Raw genomic sequence first — 24,312 nt, 5'->3', positions numbered from 1 at the left:
GTGTGTGTGTGTGTGTGTGTGTGTGTGTGTGTGTGTGTGTGTGTGTGTGTGTGTGTGTGTGTGTGTGTTTTAAACTCCTCTTGAAACCCCATTGAAAACATCTCTCTTTTTTAAGTCTGGATTTACCCCATCACAGAAGAGTTAATTCCAGATAATTCCTGCTATGCCATAATTTAACTGCCATGAGTTGGGAAGTTTTTAGCTTTCTATTGATTCCTTTCTATACTGAGATGGAAATAGCCACTGGTGGGGAATGTCCAGGCCATGAACATTTCAGGGATCATAAGGCCTTTGTCAGACCTCAATGCCTATATTGATGCGGTCATGCCTTAGGATTTCATTTGCATTGATTTCCAAGGCTCCCCCCCCCCCCCGCCCCATAACTCCCATTAGATAATTGCATGTTGCCTGACTATAAATCCATATGCACATTCCTAGTTTCCAAGTGTGCAAAGTACTAAAGATAGCTACCGGGGGAAGTGAAAAATAGCTTGCTCTTTGCCAAAGGCGCATCTGTTCTGCGTGGCTTTTCATTAATAACGAACTTCTGTTAAGAGTGTTAGGAGTTTTCTAAAGGGATTTTGGTTGATAATCTAACTTTATTCCATGCAAAGTTTCTATGCATGCTCTTCTTTTAACTTACTTTCAGTAAGTTGTTTTTTAATCTTCAGTCTTAATGAATGATTGGTTTTATGTTTTTCCAAAATTGATGGGTAAGAGTTGGTGAACTGTGTGTATTTAGGACTTGAATATTAATGACAATGCTCACACTGGAAGAGTTTTCCCCCCAAAAATATTCAGCTGTAAGTATTTGATTATGATGTGATTTAACTTATTTAAAATAGGTTTAATGTACCTAATTGTTCAGAAAAATTAAAGCAATAGCGAGACAACAAGAAGAAGAGCCACTGAAGTTTGTTGAAAACCTGTATCTAGATGTCACTTAAGCCTTATGGTCTAGATACAGATAATTAAGGCCTTATGATTCCTGATTAGACTAAAAAAAGAGAGAATGTTTTCGATAGGGTTTCAAGCTGAGTTTCCATAAAAATGGAGGTTCCAGAAAATGCGGGCCTTGTGTTCCTGTGAAGCAATGGCTATGAAATCCGTTTGTGAAGTGTTTTATAAAGTAAGTCATCCTTAAGCCTGGTACAGTGACATGCACCTGTCTTCCTAGCACTTGAGAAGCAGAGGAAGGAAAATCTGCAATTTTACATCTTACTAACTTGTGTTAGTAAGTTCTAGTAAGCTACATACATGGTGAGAGACCTGGTCTCAGAAAAAAAATCAAAAGCCATTCTTCCTTTTAGAAGTGAACCTGTCGACACATGAAGAGATTTGGCGTTTGGAGAACATTCTAGTGTTATAGCTGTGATGTTACAATAATACCTTATATTAGTGTGTGCATCTTTTCCTAGTCTTTGATCTCAACTATAAATATTGCTCCTAACCTAGTTTAAGGTACAAGGGACCATATGGTTGGGCTATGCCTGGAACCTTGGGCCACAGAAAGATAGAATAGTATGTGGTCACTTCATTCACTTAAAAAACAAACAAAAACACTGCTATTTTAAGTGTTTCCATAATGAAGGACCTTCAAAGTCCTGACTAAAATATCCCTTTTTAAAAGATGTTTTGGTGGCATTTGTTTAACCTTTAGGAACTTTTCTAAAATTATAGCCATAAATTGTCTCTATTTAGCAGCCAGGTTTTACTTAGGGTTTTCTTTTTCTGTTTGTTTGCTTGAGTTTTTGTGGTACCAGTGATGGAAATTGTGCCTTGTGCTTTGCGCCCTCCCTTCTTTCCTTCCTTCCTTCCTTCCTTCCTTCCTTCCTTCCTTCCTTCCTTCCTTCCTTCCTTCCTTCCTTCCTTTCTTTCCTTCCTTCCTTCCTTCCTTCCTCTCTTTTTCCCTGTTTCCCTTTCTCTCTTTCTCTCCCCCTCCTCCTCTCTCCTCTCTCCACTCTTCTTGTCTCCCTTTTCCCTCCCCTCCTATCCTGTCATGTCCTTTCTTTGTGTCAGTACTGTGGCTTGAACTGAGGCCTTTTCTGCTTAAGGCTTTTTCACTCAAGGCTTGTGCTCTACCACTTGAGCCCAACATACTCTTCCCGCTTTTTGCTGGTTAATTGGAGAAGAGTTACACATACGCCTACTTGGCTGGCTTCAAAGCAAGATCCTCAAGTCTCAGTCTCCTAAGTATCTAGGATTATAAACATGAACCATGCTACCTAACTGAATGGCCTAATTTCTGTTATGGCAAAAGAGAAGGCTAAGGATGAAACCATCTTATACTGTCTGTGTTGGGAGGATAGTACATCTCATAGGATGCCCTGAATTGATTGTGTTTAAGGAACAAAGTGGCTTGTTCCTCCTATATGTTGATTACAGTGTTCTAGAGTCTTTTCTTTTGGGTTTAACATGATTTTTTTTTCAAAATGTGATTCTCTCTCTCTCTCTCTCTCTCTCTCTCTCTCTCTCTCTCTCTCTCTCTCTCTCTCTCTCTCTCTCTCTCTCTCTCTCTCTCTCTGTCTCTCTCTCTCCCCCCCCTCCTCCCTCCCCCCCTTCCCCCCCCCCCCCCCCCCCGTCTTGTTATGTTGCCCTAGCTGGCAGCAAACTCCTTCTGGGCTCAAGTGATCTTTCTGTCTCAATCTTCTGAGTAGCTAGAACTACAGGTGCACCCTACCATACACAACTTCAAATTAGGCTATTTTCCTTTGATAGATAGATAGATAGATAGATAGATAGATAGATAGATAGATAGATAGATAGATAAATAGACAGACAGACAGACAGACAGATATTTCCTTCACTCAGAGGAGCTTTAGGGAATGTTTATGAGTTACAGAAGTTGTGTTTTTACATTTCAAGGGTATTCAAAGAAAATATAAACCAATATCATTGGGTTTAATCACTTTAAGAAATATGACCCAAAAGAAGACTTAAAAAAATGAAGGCATGTAATGCATTTGTAAAATCTCCCATCTATAAATATTCCATGATTTTTTGAAAAATGCATGATTTTCATATTTTGGCTGACTTGGATGACAATGAATATTTATTAGGTGCATAAATTATGGGAACATTGTCATAAACCACAGTATTAGAGCTGACAGTCTAGGAATTATTTTCTCTTAAGAAAATGGTTGGCTTTGTTTCTGTTTTACTTCTTCTTTGGTATTATTGTGTTTTATGATAAGAAAATTGCAAGTGTAAAAATGACTCATACATCTGGATGGGTAAGCTTTTTTCTGTGGGTGGTGTTAACTCTTTTCCTTTATACTTTTTCTAGGGATTTTTGTTTTTTTCAGCACTCCTGTTTCAACCTAAAAAAGGTCTACTTGGCAAGATGCATTTTGATTTATGGCTGTAAAATGGTCTTATTTGATGAAGCTTTAGCAGTTGTATGCACTAGGCGTAAACATGGGGCAGTTGATATGCCTTTCAGATCTTTATTTTCCACACAAAAGACAGCTATATGTGTTTCACTTGCCATATACCCAGGAAGAGAAAGACAAAGGGAAACAACTCTACCAACAGTTGCCAATGTACATTTCCGCTGGTACATAGGTTAGGAATTCTTTGGGAGTCTGGGGATTGAACTCTAGCAAAACTAGGCAAAAGCTCTACCTTTGAGCTGTATCCTCTGCTCAGTAGGTCTTCATACAGTGCTGTGTGTGCCACAAAAAGTAGCATTTTTCTAAGTTGGTGTAAATCAATGACTTTTTTTAAAATTGATTTTGGGTCTTTTAATACATAAGGTCCTCAGATAATTATACTGATGTTTCGTTTTGCTTTGATTTTGTGCTGATTTTTGTGGCTAATTGGCAATAAGAAGCTTATGAACTTTTCTGCCTGGGCTAGCTTTGAATCTTGATTCTCAGGTCTCAGCCTCCTGAGTAGTTAGGATTTTACAGACATGAGCCACTGGCACCCAGCTTATACTGATGTTTTATGCATAATGCCTATAAGCATCCATTTTTATCTGCCTTTAAGGAAATATGCAGCAAGACATGTTACCTCATATTTTAATGATAACACTTACACTAAATAGTAACATAGGGACATCCTAAAATTTTTGTCAAAGAGTAAAATGTTTATTAATGATCCCTTAGGTCTACAGTTTAGGGCGAGACTCAGGCAAAATCAATCCAGTGAAAAACATACATAGTGAGGTTTCTGAGAAATTAAGATTTTTGTTTCAAATACTCACTGGATATAAGCTGACTGACAGCCTTAGCTTAGATCACTTCCTGTTGTTTTATTATCTCCCCCCCCCCCCACCTGCTGCTGCCTCCTTCTTATTCCCAAGTGTCTCCCTGGAACAGGGCCCACATTTTGAGACATTTATTTGTTGCATCCCCTGAGAACCTCATGTTGAAATGCAATTGGGTAAAAAGGAGTCATGTTATTACCAGCCTGTGGAAACACAGTGGCCCCAGTGTGAGCAGATGTGAGTTGGATCAGAACCCAAGATCCCACTGTCCTTGGTAGCTCTGACTGTGGCACGTCACCCCTTTCCTGTTCTTCAGTTTCCTCATCTGGAAAATAGGCCAGTCCTAATCTATACCAGAAGACTAGTACAAGGGTTCATGATCCAGGACAGTAAACACAATGGATGTCAGCCTTTAGTACGCTATGTGAAGCTCTTCTGCCCTTCCCATTAGCAGTCATTCTTGAAATACCTGCGTTCTTCTAAAACCACTGTTTGTGTGTGCCGAGTTTACATGTTAGTATGTAGGCCAGCATGAGGAAACAAGCTTAATGTAGAAGTCTATGTGCATTCTGCTATGCTCTTTTCAAATACATAAGCCGCTTGCTTTGAATTTCAGGCAGTTTTGTTGGCTAAGTCGGTAAAGAGAAGGGGATGGTGTGACTCCTATAAGCATGTTTGGTCATATGGGTTTAATTTGTACGTGATGAATAGTTACTTGGATGAGATTATCTATGTGAAGAGGAAAGGAACCTTGTTACTATGGAGGGCCGTTTGGGACATACAAAATAATCACTATGGGTCCACATAACTGACTGGAAAGTATACAGGTCCGTCCCATCATGTAGCAAATGATGTTCCTTGCTCCCACTAAGGCCTTTCAGGCAGTCACAAAAGTGCCTGGCATGCTTTCCACTTGATATGTGGCAGACCCAGAAATAACCAGAAGGTTGCCAACTAACCAGGCACCTCTCGATTGCCACGGGCTTGTAACAGTTCCGGGGAGTTGAGTATCTCTGCAGCCACGGGATAAAAAATAAAACAGTGCAAAATATCAACGGACAACTTAATCTGAGGACAGATCTTCTGCAAAGAGTGTTGAAATGAAGATAGCTTTTGGCTAGAGTTTGGTCTGTTGTTGGATTTTGCCTGATTGGAAGTATGGACAGCTTTTAACGTACAGTAATGGTAGTTTCCTTTGTGCAACCAGATAGCTGGCTACCAAGTAGGATATGCCAGTTTCTTTTGTTTGCTGATTATACTTAAGTATGGATAGAGTCTCTCTTGGATTGGGATTGGCATTCTGATTTGAATAGCAGTTTCTTGCTTCAGGAAACTTGAGGGTAAGGGGATTTCAGTCTTTTGTTCAATATTGTTGATTCTTCACAGGTCCTCTCTTTCTTAAGTCATTTACCCTAGGGCCACGTCTTCTTTATTGGGTCCTGAGGTACTCTCTTGGCTCCTGAATGAGATCCTGACAAGGGACCCAAAGCTCAGTCCAGGGAACTAGGTCTAAGCCCATTCAGTGAAGTCATAGGTGGCCCATAGCTTGTTTTAAACACAAATGGACTTTATCACTTCAGTTACCCATTATATCAAAACCCTAAAAACTACAGTCATTGGACAGTGACACTCATTTAAAAGCAATATTTTAACCCAAATACTTTGTATTTCTATAAAAGTATCCCTTTATTTTCTTCTCAGCCCATTTCTCTCCCCACCCCCTTTTTTTGACAGTCGTGGAGCTTGAACTCTGGGCCTGGGCTCTGTCCCTGAGCTCTTTAGCTCAAGGCGAGCACTCTACCACTTAAGCCACAGCACCACTTTCTGGTGGTTAATTGGAGATACCAGTCTCAAGGACTTTCCTGCCTGGGCTGGCTTTGAACCTAGATCCTCAGATCTCAGCCTCCTGAATAGCTAGGATTACAGGCCTGAGCTACCTGTGCCAGGTTCTCTTCCCCTTTGTACCTCACTATGCACTTTGATAATGCAGTGTTGATTGTACTGTTACTACCATAATGCAGGTAGCATTGCCTAAATCGTTTCTGAAAGGATGCCAATTGCTTCTTGCCCTGTGCGTTTGACCCAGACTATAAATGAAAGAATGCCATCATGAGCATTCTTTTATCCATTCATTGGCTGTTGTTTTGAGTGCCTACTTTGTACTGGAAGTTCCTCTTTAAGAAGAGGAGATTAACCATTGGATAACATTGGAATATAGCTACTTCATTTGGTCGGTGTACACGAAATCCACTACATCCTCAAGAAGAGATGAAGAGGTGTTTCAGGGAAGGTGGCTGACCCTCAGTAAGAGTTCTTCAGGAATTAGAAGTGAGTGGCAGGCGAAGGAAGCAGCAAAGTATGAGGTCTGGGTGAAGAGTTAGACAAGTCTTAAAGCTTGCTCAGGTAATATGAGGCTTTTCTGGTTATTCATATTTTGATTTCCAGGACATACATTCTCTTCTTTATTCATTCTTATTTATAAATTGGTTCTCTAACGGGTTGTTACAGTCTCTATTTTCTTATGTCTGTGTCTTTTCAGCTTGGGTCATTCATATTTTTTATCTTGTTTTTGAGTTCTCATTTAAGTGAGTTAATATTATACTATTTTATAGAGTGAAGCATCTATTAGGAATGTCACCCTATTCTTACGGAGTGATGAAATCTAAAGATTGGCTCTTTTTTCTATCGTCCGCCCTCTTTCTTCACCTCCCCCTTCTTCCTTGCCACAGTTTTTTTGAATAGGAGCCATGCCCCTCCCCACCATGTTTGGATGTCTATGGCCACATTTTCTATTTGTGCTGAATGTTACCTTTTGACCTGCTGGCCATGCTATTTGACTGTAGATTTATTCCCTTCTTCCAAGATACGGCTGAGGGCTTTATTTGGTGTTCCATTCATGTTTATTGTTGCTATAGACAAATGGAATAGTTGGGAAATGTTAGAATTTGGCTGTCATTGGGACTCCTGTACTTTTGTTCTGTCTCAGGAGAATATTAAATGTGCTGTTTTTGTACATACTGGTTCATGACTACAGTAACTGGTAAAGGCATAGACATTCTATCTTTATTTCCCCAATTCTAGTGAGTTCTATGATCTGCCTCAGTTTTGATTTTTCCCATCTTTTACCCATTGCTTTCCCGGAGCCATTTATTTCTACTGCGCCTAGGATAGATAAAGAAAACCTGAAGTTTGCTTTTTCTAGATTTAGGGTTATGTGAACGCATCCTTTGATTTTTGTTAGCCTTTTTGTTGTTGTTTTGTTTCGTTTTTGCCAGATCTAAGGCTTGAACTCAGAGCTTTTTTGGCTCAAGGCTAGCACTGTACCCCAGGAGCTAAAGCTCTATTTCAGGCTTTTGTTGTTGTTGTTTATTTGGAAATAAAGAGTCTCACAGATTTTCATGGTCTGGCTGGCTTCAAATCTTCAGATCTCAGTCTCCTAAGTAGCTGGGATTCCACCAGTGCGCTACTAGCCTTCAAAGTTGTTTCTTATCTTGATTGTGCAGTTTTTAAGTTTGAACAATCAGATAATATGCCTTTTCTTGTTTGGCAGGATATTTCTGACAGTTTTTATTTGTTTGTTTTCTTTTGAGATAATGGGGCTGATTCTCCTTTTGCCAGTTGTTAAAAGAAGGACTTTTGTGTTTTTTTTGAGCAGCTGAGATTGTAACCTGATAGTTTATCAATTAAATGGCCTCAAGCAAACCTACTATGCCCAAAGTGAAATTCTTTTCAAAAGTAGGGATTCTACCACATGCTAATGGCTCATGCCTATAATTCTAGCTACTTAGGAAGATGAAATCTGAGAATATAAGTTCAACGCAATCTCTGGCAACAAAGCCCATAAGACTATTATCTCCAGTTAACTACCAAAAAGGCAGAAGTGTAGCTCAAGTAATTGAGCCCTAGCCTGGGGAGGGCCCTGAGTTCAAATCCATGCTCAGAGTTCAAGTAATAGGACTGGTGTGTGCGTGCGTGCGTGCGTGTGTGTGTGTGTGTGTGTGTGTGTGTGTGTGTTTGCACGCGCAGACACACATACACACACACACACACACACACACACAAAGAGTAGGGATTCTGACTAGATCTCTTCCATTTGGAACTTGAAGTCAGTTTGTTTGTTATTCATGCTGCAAACAGAAAGAGACTTGTGATACGGTTGTAGATCATGATTTCAGAATGACCTTGGGTTCCCTGTTTCCAGCTTTGACAGATGAAGGTTGTAGCTCATGACTTCAGACTGACCTTGGGGGTCACTTGCTTCCAGCTTTGAGATGCCTGCTGACCTTGCCACACCATTTAGGGTTCGAGGCAGGCTGCTGGTGTCCACACTTCTCCCCATGGCTGTTTGGCTCCCTCCATCCATTCATATTTCTTCGTCCCCATTTGCCTAGACAAACTTGTTTGGCAATCCCATCCAAGAAGTCATCATGCCTGGTCCATGAGTCAGTGGGTCTGAGATGCCATAAAAGCAATGTGACTTTGCAACACCACCCAATCCCTGAGGAACCTCACCGCTTCATCAGCTCCAGAAACTCCAGCCTCCAACGCATGTGCAGTTGTCCTACTTGGCAGTGCTGCTCTGAGTCACCTCTTCCTTCTCCAGGGCATGGGGTTGTGTGAAGAGTTGAGTTGGGAATGTGGGGGCTTTGTGTTTTCTGCAACACTTCGCACCATAGGTTAGCACTGAACACACCACCCTTCTCCTACCAAAGGACCTGCAGATCTGTTGACCACTGCTGTGAAACTACTTATTATTGTAGCTTGGGACCATAGCCTGTTCCATAGGGAAGCTAGTTCCCTAATCAATGGACAGAAAAATCGCCCAAAGATTGATGGGTTGACAGGGAAATCAGGCCTCTTTCCTCCACCAGCTACCCCCTCTCTACCCATTGGGAGCAGGAAAGGCATTTTCTCTGTTCCAAAGGAGCTTGTCAATGTGGAATGGGTGGGTGGGCTCCCTTGTATTCTGAGTGGCCCTAGATTTGGCAGTGGGACTCCTTAGAGCACCTCTTTTCTCCTTCCTCCTTTTGGGAAAGGTAACATCATGTTGGGGGTGATTAAATGTTACTTTGTGTCCATGAGTTTTAAGAAGTAGACTAGTGTACCATAGAATAGAACATCCATTTGCTACTTCTTTGGCTTCACCATTCATTTATTAAAGTTTCTTCAGCAAATTAAGTGCTGACAAGCTTGTATCCTTGGGGGACAGTACTATTACCTCCAGTTCTCACAAAGTTTCTCCAAATGAAAGTCTCCTGTAATTATCTTCTTGTCCTCCTCCTCCTCCTCCTCGTCCTCCTCCTCGTCCTCCTCCTCGTCCTCCTCCTCGTCCTCCTCCTCGTCCTCGTCCTCGTCCTCCTCGTCCTCCTCCTCCTCCTCCTCCTCCTCCTCCTCCTCCTCCTCCTCCTCCTCCTCCTCCTCCTCCCAACTAGTTAATTTTGGAGCTGCCAGAGCGATTATTTCAGTGTTACACTGCACCTCTGGGAGAAGAATGGAATCTCATCTTTTTTTCCCATATGCTGACAAAAAATCCCCCAATGTCAGAAGGCAATGATGTCACCATCCAATGAGCGAAATATTTCTTGCCAGCCAGATGAGTCTCCATCCCTGACTTGTTTGTGATAAAAAAGAGGAAAAATAAAACCACAATATGTTTCCTATTTTACAGAGTTCCACATTTTTAATGGAACAAGACTTCTTTAAACACAGAAAGACCTTTTTTTTTTTTTTGTAAATACAAGGAACAACGCATTAACATGAAGACTGTGACTAGAAGCTTTCGGCCATAACCCAGCACGGTTAAGTCCTCCTCAGGGTTGGGGAAAAGTCTTGAACATACCCAGCCAGAGTCAATCTACTCTGCCCAAGATAGGGAGGGACAGACCTCAAATGCACCCTTGTTCGGGCCGTGAGGGAGATCAAGCATGGTAGAGAGATTATGAAATCTAGTTTGGAGATGAAGAGGGCAGAAGGTTGTTGTTGATTAGTGTCACATGCTGTTTGTAAGGCAACAGCTTCAGTTGAGCTGCTGCTTGTTGGGTTGGCGAACAGCGAAGGTCAGAAGGGACAGAAAGAACGGGGGCTTCAGGACCACATAAACACTGGACTTTGAGGCTCATTGAAGCAACACAGAAATGCTTCCAAGGCCATGACACATGCCCTCCCGAACTCCCTCAGCATGTGTCAGTTTCCCCAGACAAAGGGAAGTCCCTCCGTGTCCCTAATTCCTGTGTCTTTGTATTTAGGATGCATTCCTCACAGTTGACTTACATTAGTCACCTGTCTGAACTTCTCCTAGGGTTCTGCATGCCCCTGGGTCTCTCCAGTATAATCTCTGTAAGTCTAGAAGATGAAACTTAGTCATATTTGTATCTCTTGACTTTCTGCATGCCTTGAATCAGTGTAGTCCTTCTTTTCAGCCATGAAGTACCTGTATTGGCAGCATTGGCAATGGTGTAGAATGTGGGCACTTGTGAGACTTTTAAAAAAATATATAAAAATAGTGTGCTTCTGAACACTGCAATCCTCTTGATTGCTGACTTAAGATCAAACTGCACCTATTTTTATTCCTACAAACTGCTCTTTTTGGTGCTCTGCACCTGGCAAAGTCAAGGAGAGCTTTGCCACCCGGAACCAGTGACAGGTGAGTCTTGCCTGATGGCACAGGCCGCCAAGGTGCCAGGAAGACTGAGCAGGATCCAGAGCCAGAGCACTGGGATTCGTTAGATGCGAATTCAGATTCCCGTTAGGTCACTTGGGAAGAGGGTGTGACCTTGGGCATGCTTTCTAATCCCGCTCATTTCTAAAACAGGAAACTTTCTAGTACGGTTAAGGAAAAAAACTGCACAACGGACTCTTGGGGATCGGGTACCCTCTAATCATGGGACATGCTGGGAGGCATGCTTCAATGAAACAGAGGCTCTGAGCTAATGTTTTCCTCTTTTTCCTCCCCCCCTTTTTTCCATGTGAGTGTGCGCGCGCATATGTGCATGGGCATGCACACACGCACACTGGCACTGGGGCTTGAATTTAGGGCTTCAGTCCCTCAGTTGGCTTTTGTACTCAAGGAGGTCACTCTATGACTTCAGCCACACCTTGACTCTTAGCTTTTGATGGGTTAGTTGGTGATAATGTCACTAGATACGGTGAAGCTTTCCTTTAAAAGTAGGAACTCTTCGGGCTGGGAAGGTGGCTCAGTGGTAGAGCGCTTGCCTTGCATGCATGAGGCCCTGGGTTCGATTCCTCAGCACCACATAAGCAAAAGGAAAAAAGCCGGAAGTGGCGCTGTGGCTCAAGTGGTAGAGCGCTAGCCTTGAGCTGAAGAGCTGAGGGACAGCGCCCAGGCCCAGAGTTCAGGCCCCACGACAAGACCCCCCCCCAAAAAAAAAACACCCCAAAACCCCTAAAAGTAGGAACTCTTTACTTAGGGTCTTTGACTTTGATTGCAGAATAAGAATTTCTGGACAAGTCACGACGGTAAGAAAACTTTGGTAGAGCTTTTATTGAGTGGGTAAACAAGTGGGCAAGCAGATGAGCAGACAAGCAGAAGGGCAGGGGCACACTCTCGCAGAGTATGGGTGCTCACACAGGGAGATAGAGAAACAAAGAGAGGCAGAGACACACAGCTCCTTGGCTGCTAGGGCATTTATGTGGTAAAGGCAGGGGGTCTGCCTTCAAAGTTACCCAAAGACAGGTGTTTTGTCCTTGGCTCTAATCACACTTGGTGTTACTTGCTGAGTTTCCGGGTAAGAATACAATTCTGTCATAAAACAGATCCTTGAGATAAGGAGATGTCCTGCTATCTGTATTTTGGGGCATGAGGTGGCTTAAATTTGGGGAAGCATTTTTCTCAGGAAAGCATACATCCTGTCAGACAAGCATCGATTCTTGGGGTGAGGAATGTATCCCACTGTCTCTCTCTAAAGCAAAGATGACACCTCTATGTTTCTAGGCACCACATCTCAGTTACCTTCATGAGGGCTCAGTCTCCCCCAGCCATCCTGTTTCATCTCCCCCCCTCCCCCATGCCCTTAGTCCTAAGGGAAGTACATGAAGGAATATCTCCAGCATTCGCTGCAAACTGACCAGGCCCTCCCCTCCCCAGTCCATCTGGCTTCAATAAGAGTCTTTTGGACTTTTCTGCCTTGGCTTGGATTTGTCTGTCTTGGCATGTGTTGTTCAGTTTGGAACCTTGATCCTCAGATCTCAGCCTCCTGAGTAGCTAGGATTCGGATTCCAGGCATGAGTCACTAGCTCCCAGCTGAGCTAATCTTAGTTGTTTAATGTCCCTCTGGAACCAGGAAATTGGCCAAGGATTTCTCCTGACATTGCTAGCATGCACTGATGCTGTCAGTCTCTAGTGAGAAATAAAATCCTTTTCAGAATAGGGTAAAGGCATCAGCAAACACACAATGCATCACATTCTATCTCTGCTGCTTCTGTCTGTGAAATGGGGCCATGCAAAAGCACGGTCCCTAGGAAGGGAGAGTATTCAATGACTACTGAGAGTTAGAAGTACATTGGAAAGACACTGGCCACAGTCTGTAGCGTGCGTGGGCTCAGAGGTGGCAGTGGGAAAGGGAGAGATCGGAAACTAGAACGTGTTGTGGGGAGAATAGGTTTGTGATATGAGGAAGTGGGGGGCACAGGGAAGCTGTGGGCACTTTTGACTGAGACAAAAGAGGAAACTCCGCCAAGGGTGGGAGGAGACACTTCAGGGGGCAGTGGATGGAGTGGCCGGGGGGGGGGGGGGGCATATAATTCAAGTCGTCTAGCCCAAAAGTAAGAGATAGCAGGCCAGGGAAGAGAGGGAGGGATAGCCAGGAATCTGCTGGGGGCTCTGCGGAGTAAACTTGACCTTCTACTAAGGAGCTTGGGGTGCCAGTCATGCTCTTTTGTTTCTAGTTTGAGTAGCCTCTAGCGTCCCTCTCAATACCATGCAGACAGGTGTTTCACTGGGTGTTGGGTGATCTCCTACAAAGAGTTGCTACAAAGAGCCTCACAGTCTCAGGGCGGCTGGGGGCATCACAAAATGCAGTGGGAACAAGTTACTTACCAAGGGAGTGGATTCAGCTGGGGAAAGACAGACATAACTTGAAGTCCACGTCATGGAGACTTCACATGTCCTGTTTAGATGGTGTTCTGTTTAAGTAACAGCATGTGCCTGATGCTCCCCAGAGATCCCTGGGAAAACAACATGATCGATCGTCATCCTGTGACAGGGTCATCATGTCCCCTAATTCCCCCCCCCCCAATACTGAAGGTTCTAGAAAGCCAGGGGACTCGGCTGTCCTGAAATGATTGTGGAAATACTTGGGAAGATAGCTTTAGAAGGCTTTGTGAAAGGGAAATGGTCTGTATTTTACTTTTCCTGGTTAAAATAGAAAAAAAAAAAGAGTGGTGAGAGAAAGTGAGAATTCCGAGAGAAAAACCAAAATCATAAGTTTTAATTCAGGAATTTCAAAAATAGCCCCTGGAAGGTGTCTATTTTCAATTGAGACTACTCCCTTCACGGAACGCAAAGTAGAAGCATATCTAAAAAGATTCTCTCCCCCTCTCTCTCCCTTCCTCCCCCCCAACCCCCCCAGCCCCCCCCCCCCCCCCAAGTTCAGTTGCTTTTAAGGGTTAGTCCTTGTCCTGGGTTTGCTCAGATTCTCCAGTTCCTTCTTTCTTTCTCTGGAATTCCACAGACAGTAATTAAGGAACTGGAGGCCAGCAGGAGGTCAGGCAGCCTTCCTCAGTGAAAACAGGGATTGTTGCTCAGGCACAACACTCCCTTTTTTCCTTGTGGTGAATAGGAGATTTGCTTAGAGCTGATGACTTATGCCTTTCTTACAAGTTATGCAGTTAGCAAGCGACTGGGGAATCAGGCAGCAGGCAGAGAGGAGCTAATTGAATCCAGTGTCTTCACGTTCTTCTCCTTGGGATGCTGGACTGTGACGGGAGCCTGCCCGATCATGTAACTTGCAGAGAACATGTTCACAGCAGCGCCTGGTCCTTCTGACTTTGAGATTGCAGAGCCGACCCATCCAGAGTGAGCCGCGCTCAGAGCTGGAAGGGTCTGGGTAGGGACGGGATTGTTTCAGAGCTGCCCTGTACGCCTGCTAAATGCCGAAGCCGGTGAGTGGATGAGTGCGTTATTTTATTTTATTCGGTTTTTTGGGGGGGAGAGGGGGGAGTGCAAAAGGCAAACTTTTCTGTTTGCTTTGAGAAAAAGCTTTGTGTCTGCTTCTGCCTGTGCTGCCTCTTTCTTTTCCTTTTAATATCTTCCGGATTGCTCTTTTTCTTTTCTTTCCTTTTTTTTTTTTTTTTTTTGTCTTTGTCACCATGGGCATTCTTCACCTGGTAACCATGCATTGATTTCGGGGGAGAATAGTAAATTATTATTTTGACAGAGGGAGCATGCATGGGTTAGCACTCCGTTGTGAGTTGTGTTGGCTTTTTTGTATGAAGGATTTGAATTCAGACAGCGGTTTGTAATGGTGGTGTGTGTGTGTGTGTGTGTGTGTGTGTGTGTGTGTGTGTGTGTGTGTGTGTGTGTGTGTGTGTGTGTGTGTGTGTGTGTGTGTGTGTGTGTGTGTGTGTGTGTGTGTGTGTGTTTTCTTCCTTAAGTCTACAACTGATCGCCCTTTTCTTAACTTTTAAGATTAATGCCTGACAACTTGGATCTAGGAAGTTGAAGCCGGGTAGGTTTGATTACACTCCAGTTTAAAAAGAAACTATTACGTGACATTTGCAAGCAAGTATGCTTGCAGTTGACAAATGCTTCTCAGAAATGCTTATGTGGCACTGCGGGAGATGGGTTGATGACTTGGTCTGGGTGTTAAACAGTGGTGCTGGTGTGTGTGTGTGTGTGTGTGTGTGTGTGTGTGTGCGCGCGCGCGCGCGTGTGTGTTATGGGTTCATTCTGAGCTGAGAAAGCAAGCTGAGCCAGCAGTTCCATGAAAGACATCCCTTAAACTCCAGCGTTCAGAATGGTCCGCAGCAGTCCCCCAGAAAGGGTGACGGCTCCTTCTAAGCTTGGTTTAACCCTTCTAACAACACATTCATTTCTTCTGTGCCCTATGGCTTTGGAAAAGCATTTTGGGAAGAAGACTGCATATAGAGCTGCAAACAGTTTGTTATGGTTTTTGGAATATCTGTAACAGGCGGCAATGACAGGCTTTCATTGAGCATGGAGGGGACACTTTGAGTGTGCCCAGCACATGCATCTTCCTGTTTACAGATGTGATTCATTTTGTTCCCCCCACCCCTCCCCATCATCCTGCATGTTGCCATGTTATAAAAACTTTCTCCACGCTGACTCCGTGGCTTTTCCCATTAGGACAGCACAGATGTGTCAGGGATGCACTTGTTCCAAAAGAAGCTGGGGAGAAAGGAGGCTCCACCCTCCGTCCCATGCCAAATGGCCCTGTCAGCTCCCCATTCAGCGCCCTGGCAGCCCAATGGTGTGCTATCTCTTTAAAGGAGCTATAGTTTTGTGTCTTGGCTTGGTCAATTTGTTATGGTTTAAAACTGTGGAGCCAGCTGTCTGCAATCTGATGTAATGTTGCTATGGCAACCAGAAATGAAACACTTAAGCATTCACCACAGAATTACTACATATAGCATTAGCCAAAGTAATTAAAAGTTGAGCCATATGGGCTTGGTGGTGGAAAGAGTCCATAGTAGAGAAGCTGTTAATCGAATGTTTCTTATTTACAATATTATAAAGGCGCTTTTCTGCATCATTAGTGGGAGAGGTTGATTTTTTTTTCCTCATAAAGGTTAGGAATGAGGGATGGTATATTGCTGGTTGAGTTTTACCTTGTCATTTCTAGGGTGAGCAAACTAACTTAAATTTTAACGAACTTCAGTGAACTCCCTCCCCGGGTAGAAGGAAAAGGAAGGGAGCAATAGTATCTCATGTTCGAGTAGTTGGGAAACTTATGTTTACTTTACTTTTCCATTTTGGTTTATATAAAGTCTCTTCTATGATAATTTTGAGCCTGCTTTTTGGAATCTTTTAATTTCTATACAGTGCAGAAATCCTTTATCTCCTTTATCTCCTACAGACTTCCTTCAGGTAGTTAGAAGATTTTTAAAGTATGTATAATCATTTAAGTATTATTTTTATGACCCTTAATGTTTTCTCCCCCTCCAATCCCATACTAGAGCCTGAGCTGAGTTCTCGCTTAGTTTTTTTTCCTCTCAAGGCTCTCCACTCAAGCTACACCTGCACTTTTGGCTTCTTGCTGGTTAATTAGAGATAGGAGTCTCAGATTTGTCTGCCCATGCTGGCTTCAAATCAGGATCCTCAGACCTCAGCCTCCAGTAGGATTATAGTCATGAACTAGCAGGGCCTGTTGAAACATTCTCAAACTTAACTCCCTCGTAGTGAATTACCTGAATAGAAAGCTGTGATGTGTTATTTTTAGTATTTGGGAAGTGGCTCATAGTTCTTTAGAAAGAGAAGCACAGCATGAAGACTGTATTGATTTACTATCCAGTTCAGACGATTAAATGCAGCCTTTTACAATGTCTTTATGCTAAAAACACTGCCAAAGAGACTTTCTTAAAAGCCAACATTTTTGTCCCCCTTCTGTGGGACCCGGGAAGAAGTGAGAAGTCAATCCCTCCCCATCAATAAAAAAGCATCCTGAGAAACACTGCAGAACTCCTCTCCCAGGCTGAGTGTACAGGAATTTTTTTCTTTATTAAAAAAATACACACTCATAAATTTCTGGCATGACTTCTGTTTTATCTTAGATTTGTCTTCATTATAAGTCATGCCGCACCGAACTTGTTGAGTATCCAGAGCATGGTAACGGCAAGGGAAGTTCTTGGTTGCTGTGTTTTCTGATTTGTCAATGACAGATAGCTTCCAAATCTCCCTTGTTTTAGGAAAATAAAAATGACTTCAGTTCCAGGTCTAAACTGCTCATGTTCCTCAAAAAGCAGATGGAGCATGTGAAATCAATTAAATAAGTACCTGGAATATATTCTTTTCCTACCATAGTGAATCTGAATGGAGGAAAGAAGGGTTTTATGAGGGGAATTTCTGTTGCCTCTTGCTCTGTTCTGCTGGTATGAACTATTTTCATTTCGGCTTGGAAAGTTCTCCAGAATGCACTTTTCCTACAGATGTTTTGTATCTTTGTAGACGAAAAATTTTCTACTACTAATTTCAATATCAGTTCCTCCTCTGCCCTCCCAATCCCCTCACACAAACCAGTACCACCAAGCACCCACAACCTATGCATGAGGTCTGTCTGCATCCCTGATTTTTACCTTGTAATACAGCTTCCTGGTTCTCCCTGTTTTTTGATCAAACACACTTTGGGCTTAGTTCAAGTTTCATCTGACTTCAGAATTTATGACCAGGGTTAGAAACATATCCTCGGATTTTCTCAAGGGAACACGCAGAGACTTCATGTGGTGTCAGGTCGATTCTTCTGTTAGAACAGAATGCATGTAATCCCACGCGCTGCAGGTTATGTAGGGGTCCATTACCCAGGTTAAACGCCAGCCCAGTTCTCATGCCTCTGGTTGACTACTCTGATCATTTCCTAACACATAATCATTCAACCAAGTAAAACTGTTATGATACTCAAACCAAGTAATGCCATATGCATTTGGACCATCATTTACTGTTTGATTTAACATTTTTAACCTTTTATGTTTGAGCCAAATACACCAAGCTAATTGGCCAACATACCCTCCCTCTTCCATTACCTAGAGGTCTCTTATGTGCATTCTTCTTGACCAAGTAGCTAGTAAACTTCTGTGCTGAAATCTACATAAAACTGGGGGGGAGTTGAGACTTGAAGTCAGGGCCTAGGTACTGTTTCTGAGCACTGTCTTTTTGCTCAAGGCTAGCACTTTATCACTTGAGTTATACCTCCACTTCTTCTTTGATGATGAATTGAAGATAAGAATCTTACAGAATTTCCGCCCCTTAGGTGCCTTTGAACTGTGATCCTCAGATCTCTGCCTCCTGAGTATCCATACAACATTTTATGTAGGAACTTTAAAGAACCAGACCTGGAGATTGACCCACATCTTAGCTGAGAAGTTGAAAAATACCTTTCCCCTGATGACTTGCTGCTAGTTTTATACTAATTAATCTGTAGTGCATGAATGGTTTGTTGGCCATCACACAGGAAGACAGTCTAGTGATCCTAGGCTGTGAACTCCAGGGTAAGGAGAAAAAGGATCATCTTTCTCCCTGTACAGAAAACACTGTACGCCTAAAGAAATGAACCATCTCTCTACCTCTCTTTTTTTAATCCGTTCTCTGCTAACTCTTCCTTACTGTCTGGAAACTTGGGATTCATGAGAGGCTTTCTTGGGGACAGGGAGTGGGGGGACAGGCAAGGAAGAAAAGCTTCCACATTTGAGTCACATTCAGAGATGTGGTTTGTTTTTGTTTTCTGTAGGGCTTGAGTCATCTCTCTGCCTGCTCTCCTGTGAACTAGTTTGAGGACATGGGAGAGGGATGTGTGGGATTAGCGAGCCCTGTCCCGAGCGGCGCAGGGCGTGCCGGAGCTGCAGGCTCCCCACGGGCCCCGCCGCACACAGCACTCAGGCAGTGGGAAACTTCTTTTGCTTTTCTACATTTTGAGCAGATACTGTAAGGGAAGCTGCATATTGAATGTTGGGGCCGACTTGGAATGGAAAGCCTCATTTTATTCACAAGGAAAGGATTGTTTTTAGCCTGGGTCACTGCTATGGAGAGAGAATTTTTTTTCCCCTCTGTAATGTTTGATACTTGAGAGAAAACAGCTGGGCCAGAGCATACTTAAATCACTGCAGAGCAGAATGGGATGCTGGGGAATATGGACTGTACTGTATGGCTGAAAAGGTCAGCTTGTTCCCTTGTCTCCCCGGGAGGAATGTGGGGCTGTCCTCATAACTCGCCTTGTGAGCCCCCAAAAGGAACTGGGGGGGGGGCGGCGGCGAAGGGATGGCCCCGATGCAGCAGGCCGAGCTAACAAATGGGCCAAGAGCAGGGATCTTTTTCTTTCTTTCTTTCTTTTTAAAAATCTCCTCTTCTTTCCTGCCTGCTGTTTTTGATGGGGGGAGGGGGGGTGGGGACAGAAGGGGAAGAGAGGAAGGACTGGAAAAAGTCAACAGAATTTTTTTTTTTTTTTTTTTTGCTTTGGAGAAGTAGTCGATGACTACGTTCAATGGCAACTCCTAATGGGGCAGACAGAGGAAGAGAGCCTGACCCAAACCACAACAGTGTAACGGAATTCCAGGGCTAGCTCAGAGAGGAGAGAGAGAGTCAGACAGACAGACAGACAGAGTCCTGCCGGAGATGTCCTGAAAGAGACAGGAATGGTAGTAGCTGGTGGGAAATGCCCACAGTCCAGTTGAGGGCAGAGAGGTGGATTTTGTGCTTGGGGCTTAATTCTACACCCGAATTACACCCGAAGATGGTATGTGGGGCTTTGTAAAACCCAGCATGTGAATGAATGTGTTGGCGACAGAGCTTTCAGCCCGGTGGTGGAGGCAGCTCCATCAGATGGGAGAACCAGGCTGGGAAGCAGTTTTCTGATTCACTTTTCCTCTGTTTCTTTGCCAGTCAAGAGAACAATCGGATGATGAGACGGAAGAGTCGGTGAAATTTAAGAGGTTACACAAGCTGGTCAACTCCACTCGAAGAGTCAGAAAGAAACTAATCAGGGTGGAAGAAATGAAAAAGCCCAGCTCTGAAGGTAAAGAAGAAATAATTTAAAAAAGCAAACTCCACTCTGGTTATTCCAAAAGAAATCCCTGGAGGGGAGGGGTTAGTTTTTCACTGGAAGGAGAGAAAGATTCCAGTGGAGAGGTGGTGGCTTGGGTTCTGGCTGAAGGCTGGCAGAGTTGTCTGCATACTGGCCCCGTGATCAATGCGTCATGGGGTGAGTGATCCTGGACCCAAACATTTCAGATGTTTAGCCATTTAAATGTGACAGCTTGGGAAATGGCTAGCATGTGGCAGTAAAACCTCCTCAAGGTATGTTATGGCTTCAATTATGAACTTGGACCATTTAATATAAAGTCTGATAAACTTCTTTGCCTAATCCTGTATTTCCAAGAGGACTGTAGTTCTCACCTAGTGTATTCAGTGCAAATTCGATACATAGTACATCCATTCGGAACAAACATGACAGGCAAGGCACTTAATACCACTGAGAGTCCCTGAGGGATGCCTTGTTCTTCTGGTAGACAAGCTCAAGTCTCAGTTCCAATGCAGCTTTAAGATCCCCAGTTCTAAGGGGAAACTTTAAGAGCTATATTGCTGGCTTATGAGACTAAGCAGTAATATCAAAAGATATATCATCTAGGATTTACTGTAATGAACAGAAACTTTTCAATTATAGTTGTGAAAGTTTAATTGTTGACATTATTCCTTTCCTTTAATAGTAATACGCATTTGCAGCATCTTGTAAAACTCTCTCTCTCAAAAGTTGAAATAAATGGCCAGGCGCAGTGGCTCACACCTGTAATCCTAGCTACTCAAGAGGCTGAAATCTGAGGATCGTGGTTCGAAGCCATCTGGGGCAGGAAAGTCTGTGAGACTCTCTATCTCTAATAAACTACTCAGAAAAAAGCCAGAAGTGTTGCTGTGGCTCAAATGGTAGAAAAGTACAAAGAGACTCAGTGACAGCACCCAGACCCTGAGTTCAAGCTCCAGCAGAACAGACAAACAAAAAAAAAAGTTGAAATAAATAAGATTCTGGGTATGATAGCACACCCCTGTAATGCCTGTAATCCCAGTACCCAGGAGGCTGAAGCATGAAGATTGCCATCTGCTCTACATAGTGAGAGTATCTCAAACCTTACCTTCCTCTAATATGTTCCTATTTGGAAGATGATCACAAGTGAATTGAAAAAAAAAAAAAAGTACTGGAAAGAGTATGCCTTCAAAATAAAAGCAAACTACTTGTTAAAAATTGTAAAACCTACAGGTTTTACAATGATTGTTATGTAGGCCATTTTGTATAAATGAACTCAAGCTGGGTAGGAAACTGAAATTTCTCCTTATTTGCAAACTAAGGATTTCCTTGTTAGCACTTTGTTTGCTAGTTTTGTTCATTGTTATTGTTTATTGATTGAGGTCTTCTGGAATAACCTGTAAAAGGTGGGGAGGGGTTTAACCATGAAAGAGTGAAGTTGGAAGGAAGGAAAAAGGGAGGGAGGAAAGGAAAAAAGGAAGGAAGGAGAAAAAGGGGAGGGAAGGAGAGAAGGGAGTTGATAAGAAAGATCAGCCTTCTGGCCAAGTTTATAAACTTGAGATTATTTTTGATCCTCTGGTTGCATTTGAGTATCATTTGGCATGGCAATTCTGTTTTCATTTGAGAGCAGTGTTGATTTTACTTTTGAGTTTTTTTTTTTTAATAAAAACTGTTATTATAAAGATGTATAGAAGGGTACAGTTATGTACAGTGAGGTAAAGAGTACATTTCTTTTTGGACAATGTCAGCCCTTCCCTCGCTCTCTCCCAGCTTTTCCCTCTACTTTTGGGTGTGTTCACATCTGTCTACCAGCCAGCTTGTCCATGGTGCAGAATATACTGTGATTGCCTCCCACCTAGAGGGCCAAGGTGCTGCTGTTGGGGATTTCTAACATCAATCCTCTAGAACACACCTCACACTCAATATGTTAAAACCAAAGCCCAGCTATCACAAACGGATTCGTGGTGTCTTATCCATAAATGAGAGAAAGCAGGTGAAGGACCAACTTACCCAGCCATTCCCTTCACAAGCAAAGACCTCAGGTGTCTCAGGGTAGTGTGTGCACCAGGGTAGCCTTTTAAAGATAGAGTATATCACTCAACTATCCCTGAGAGACCTAGCTGAATACAAGAAATCCATGTACCAAACGAGGTACTGCAAAAGGTCACAAGCAATTGCCATATGGACTTGTAGCTCTGATTTCTTCTGAGGATGAGTTAGATGTTACAGCTCTGATTTCTTCTGAGGATGAGTTAGATGTTACAGATGGGAGAGGGACTGAGTAAATATGAGGTTCAAGTCACACTCCATTATCTGAGGAGTGAGGCTCCACTGACTAACTGGACCAACTTACCAGGAGAGGGACCAGATGTGTGTGCAGCTCAGGGCATCTGCTCTGGGCTGTCCCCCACCGGCCCCATCCACATGCCAACCAGCTCTGGCAATAGAACTCTGCAAAGTCCCTTACTGGGGAAAGAACAGGTACACAGGAGAGACTGCATTGGTTGTCAGGATCATCTCTTTCACATGCTTGGACTCACAGAGATTTAACCCTGTCTCTGACCTCTTGCATGCTTGGGTCAATAATCATCATTTAGGGAGAGCATCCTATGTGCCGGAATGTCTCGAAACATTTTTAGAATTTATATTCCTTTGAAGTATATCATCCCTAAAATACCCACCAGAGATAGCCACTTACTCATCCTTCCTTTCCCAAACAAGGAAATCGGGACACAAGGAAGCGAAATAACTTACTTGGAGTCACCCAGCCTGCCAACTGGAGTTCAGTCCTAGTGCTGTAATTCCTTCGTCTAGGGCATCCTACGCCTGCACTGTTAAGTGCTCTGCATCCAGTCTCACCCTCTTTAACTTAACTTTAGGTTTCAAATCCATCTTCCTACTTGATGGCCCTGTGCAGTATTTAACAGAGCCTGCTCCTTGCCCTTCCTCGGCCTGTTTCTGCCCTTTATCCTTAGAAATGACTCCCCATCCCCAATGCACCAGCTTTTCTAACCCCATTACAAATCACCAGCTTCTGTGAGGGGTTTTTCAGGTTGTTGTACGGTACCTCCACATGTCTCTTCACTAAATATGACCCTCAGGGTTGCCTTGTTGGACTCTGAGGTAAAGATAGGGAGGCATTATTACAGAAGAGACTCGGGGAGATTAGTAAATGCCCAGGGCCTTAGGTCTGGTGAAGGCAGAGCTACAGCTGGAATCCAGAGCTGATATAAACCAGTAAGTTGCTATCTCTGCTCAGAATTACCTTTCTTTTGAGCATCTGATCTCAGCCACATAAGGTAGGCAAAGGCCATCCTGTGAAACAAAGCTTAGCACACGGGAGGGAGGGAGTTTATCTCGCTGTCTTTCCTCCAGGAACTTCGTCGTCCATTTTGGTCAGAGGAGGACAGAGAAGTAATGTTCTAAGCCCTGAGAAGTCCAGGTCAGTCAGGGCTAGCATTTCAGGCCACTGGCCAGCACTGGCAGCAAAGCCCACCGTGGGCATGGCTGGCATAGACATGGCCAGTGCCATCGCCATCTTTCCATGGGCATTTTCCACCTTTTCCTCCCAATTCCGCCTTCCCAGCTGCAGAGAATTGGCCTGCATGTGGCACGGACATGTGTGCCCTGGCTGGTTCCAGACCCAGATGTGAGCCGAGAGGTATGCAATCACTGATGACAGCCTCAAACGCAGTCCAGATGTCCAGACCACTGTGCAGTGACATGTCTTTGAGAAGCAAGGGCTCGCATATCCCCAGAGCACCTGGGCTTCACAAAAACCACAAAGGTGCCTGTCTGGCAACAGGCCTCTGCCACTGGGCTGCGCCTTAAGTCTTGACCCAGTCCCTCCTTCCTGGAAGTAGAATATGTCCTCTCTGGAGAAGGATGTATATTTTCATGTCTAACTACATGAAGACTCTTGGTCTCCATGCCTGTTAGTCAGGTGTTTGTCTTGAGTAAGGAGCAAGAAGGCTCCAGGATAATTATATACTGCTAAAGGTCTGGGCCACCCTCCCCAAGCCTTTTTGTGTGTCAGTACTGGGGCTTGAACTTGAGACCTCTTGCTCTCCCTTTGGCTTTTTTTTCACACAAGGCTAGCACTCTACCACATGAGCCATACCCTGGCTTTTTGGGTAGCTAATTGGAGATAAGAGTCTCATGGACTTTCTGCCCATGCCTACTTCGAATCAGAATCTTCAGCTCTCATTCTCCTGAGTTAGGAATACAAGCATGAACTACTGGTGCTCAGCTTTGTGAGATCCTTGCACCCTGTTTCTAAGCTCTCCAAAAAGATCCCTGGGAAGTTCTGCAGTGAACTTTGGACTGGATATAGCTTTGCCTTTCTTTGCTTCTTCCCGCTCTGCCCTCTCGCTATCTCCTGGATGAATATGAAGTTAATAA

The 24,312-nt window shown here is 43.6% G+C and overlaps 1 protein-coding gene across 5 annotated transcripts in view; it reads left to right on the top strand.

Moving 5' to 3' along the window:
- Window positions 1–24,312, top strand: part of LOC138819300 (sterile alpha motif domain-containing protein 5) — an 826,789-nt gene that overhangs the window by 768,815 nt on the left and 33,662 nt on the right. For all 5 annotated transcript variants that reach the window (XM_070010736.1, XM_070010734.1, XM_070010735.1 and 2 more), the window contains one exon: window positions 19,776–19,908. In XM_070010736.1, the coding sequence (XP_069866837.1) occupies window positions 19,776–19,908 (133 nt within the window). The remainder of the gene's footprint in view (window positions 1–19,775; window positions 19,909–24,312) is intronic.

This window comes from Dipodomys merriami, unplaced genomic scaffold (assembly GCF_024711535.1).
Source record: "Dipodomys merriami isolate MVZ:Mamm:240054 unplaced genomic scaffold, mDipMer1.0.p SCAF_8, whole genome shotgun sequence".
NCBI classification, from domain to species: domain Eukaryota; kingdom Metazoa; phylum Chordata; class Mammalia; order Rodentia; family Heteromyidae; genus Dipodomys; species Dipodomys merriami.
The sequence above is the reverse complement of the archived record's forward strand: the minus strand, read 5'-3'. Positions and strand labels throughout refer to the sequence as shown.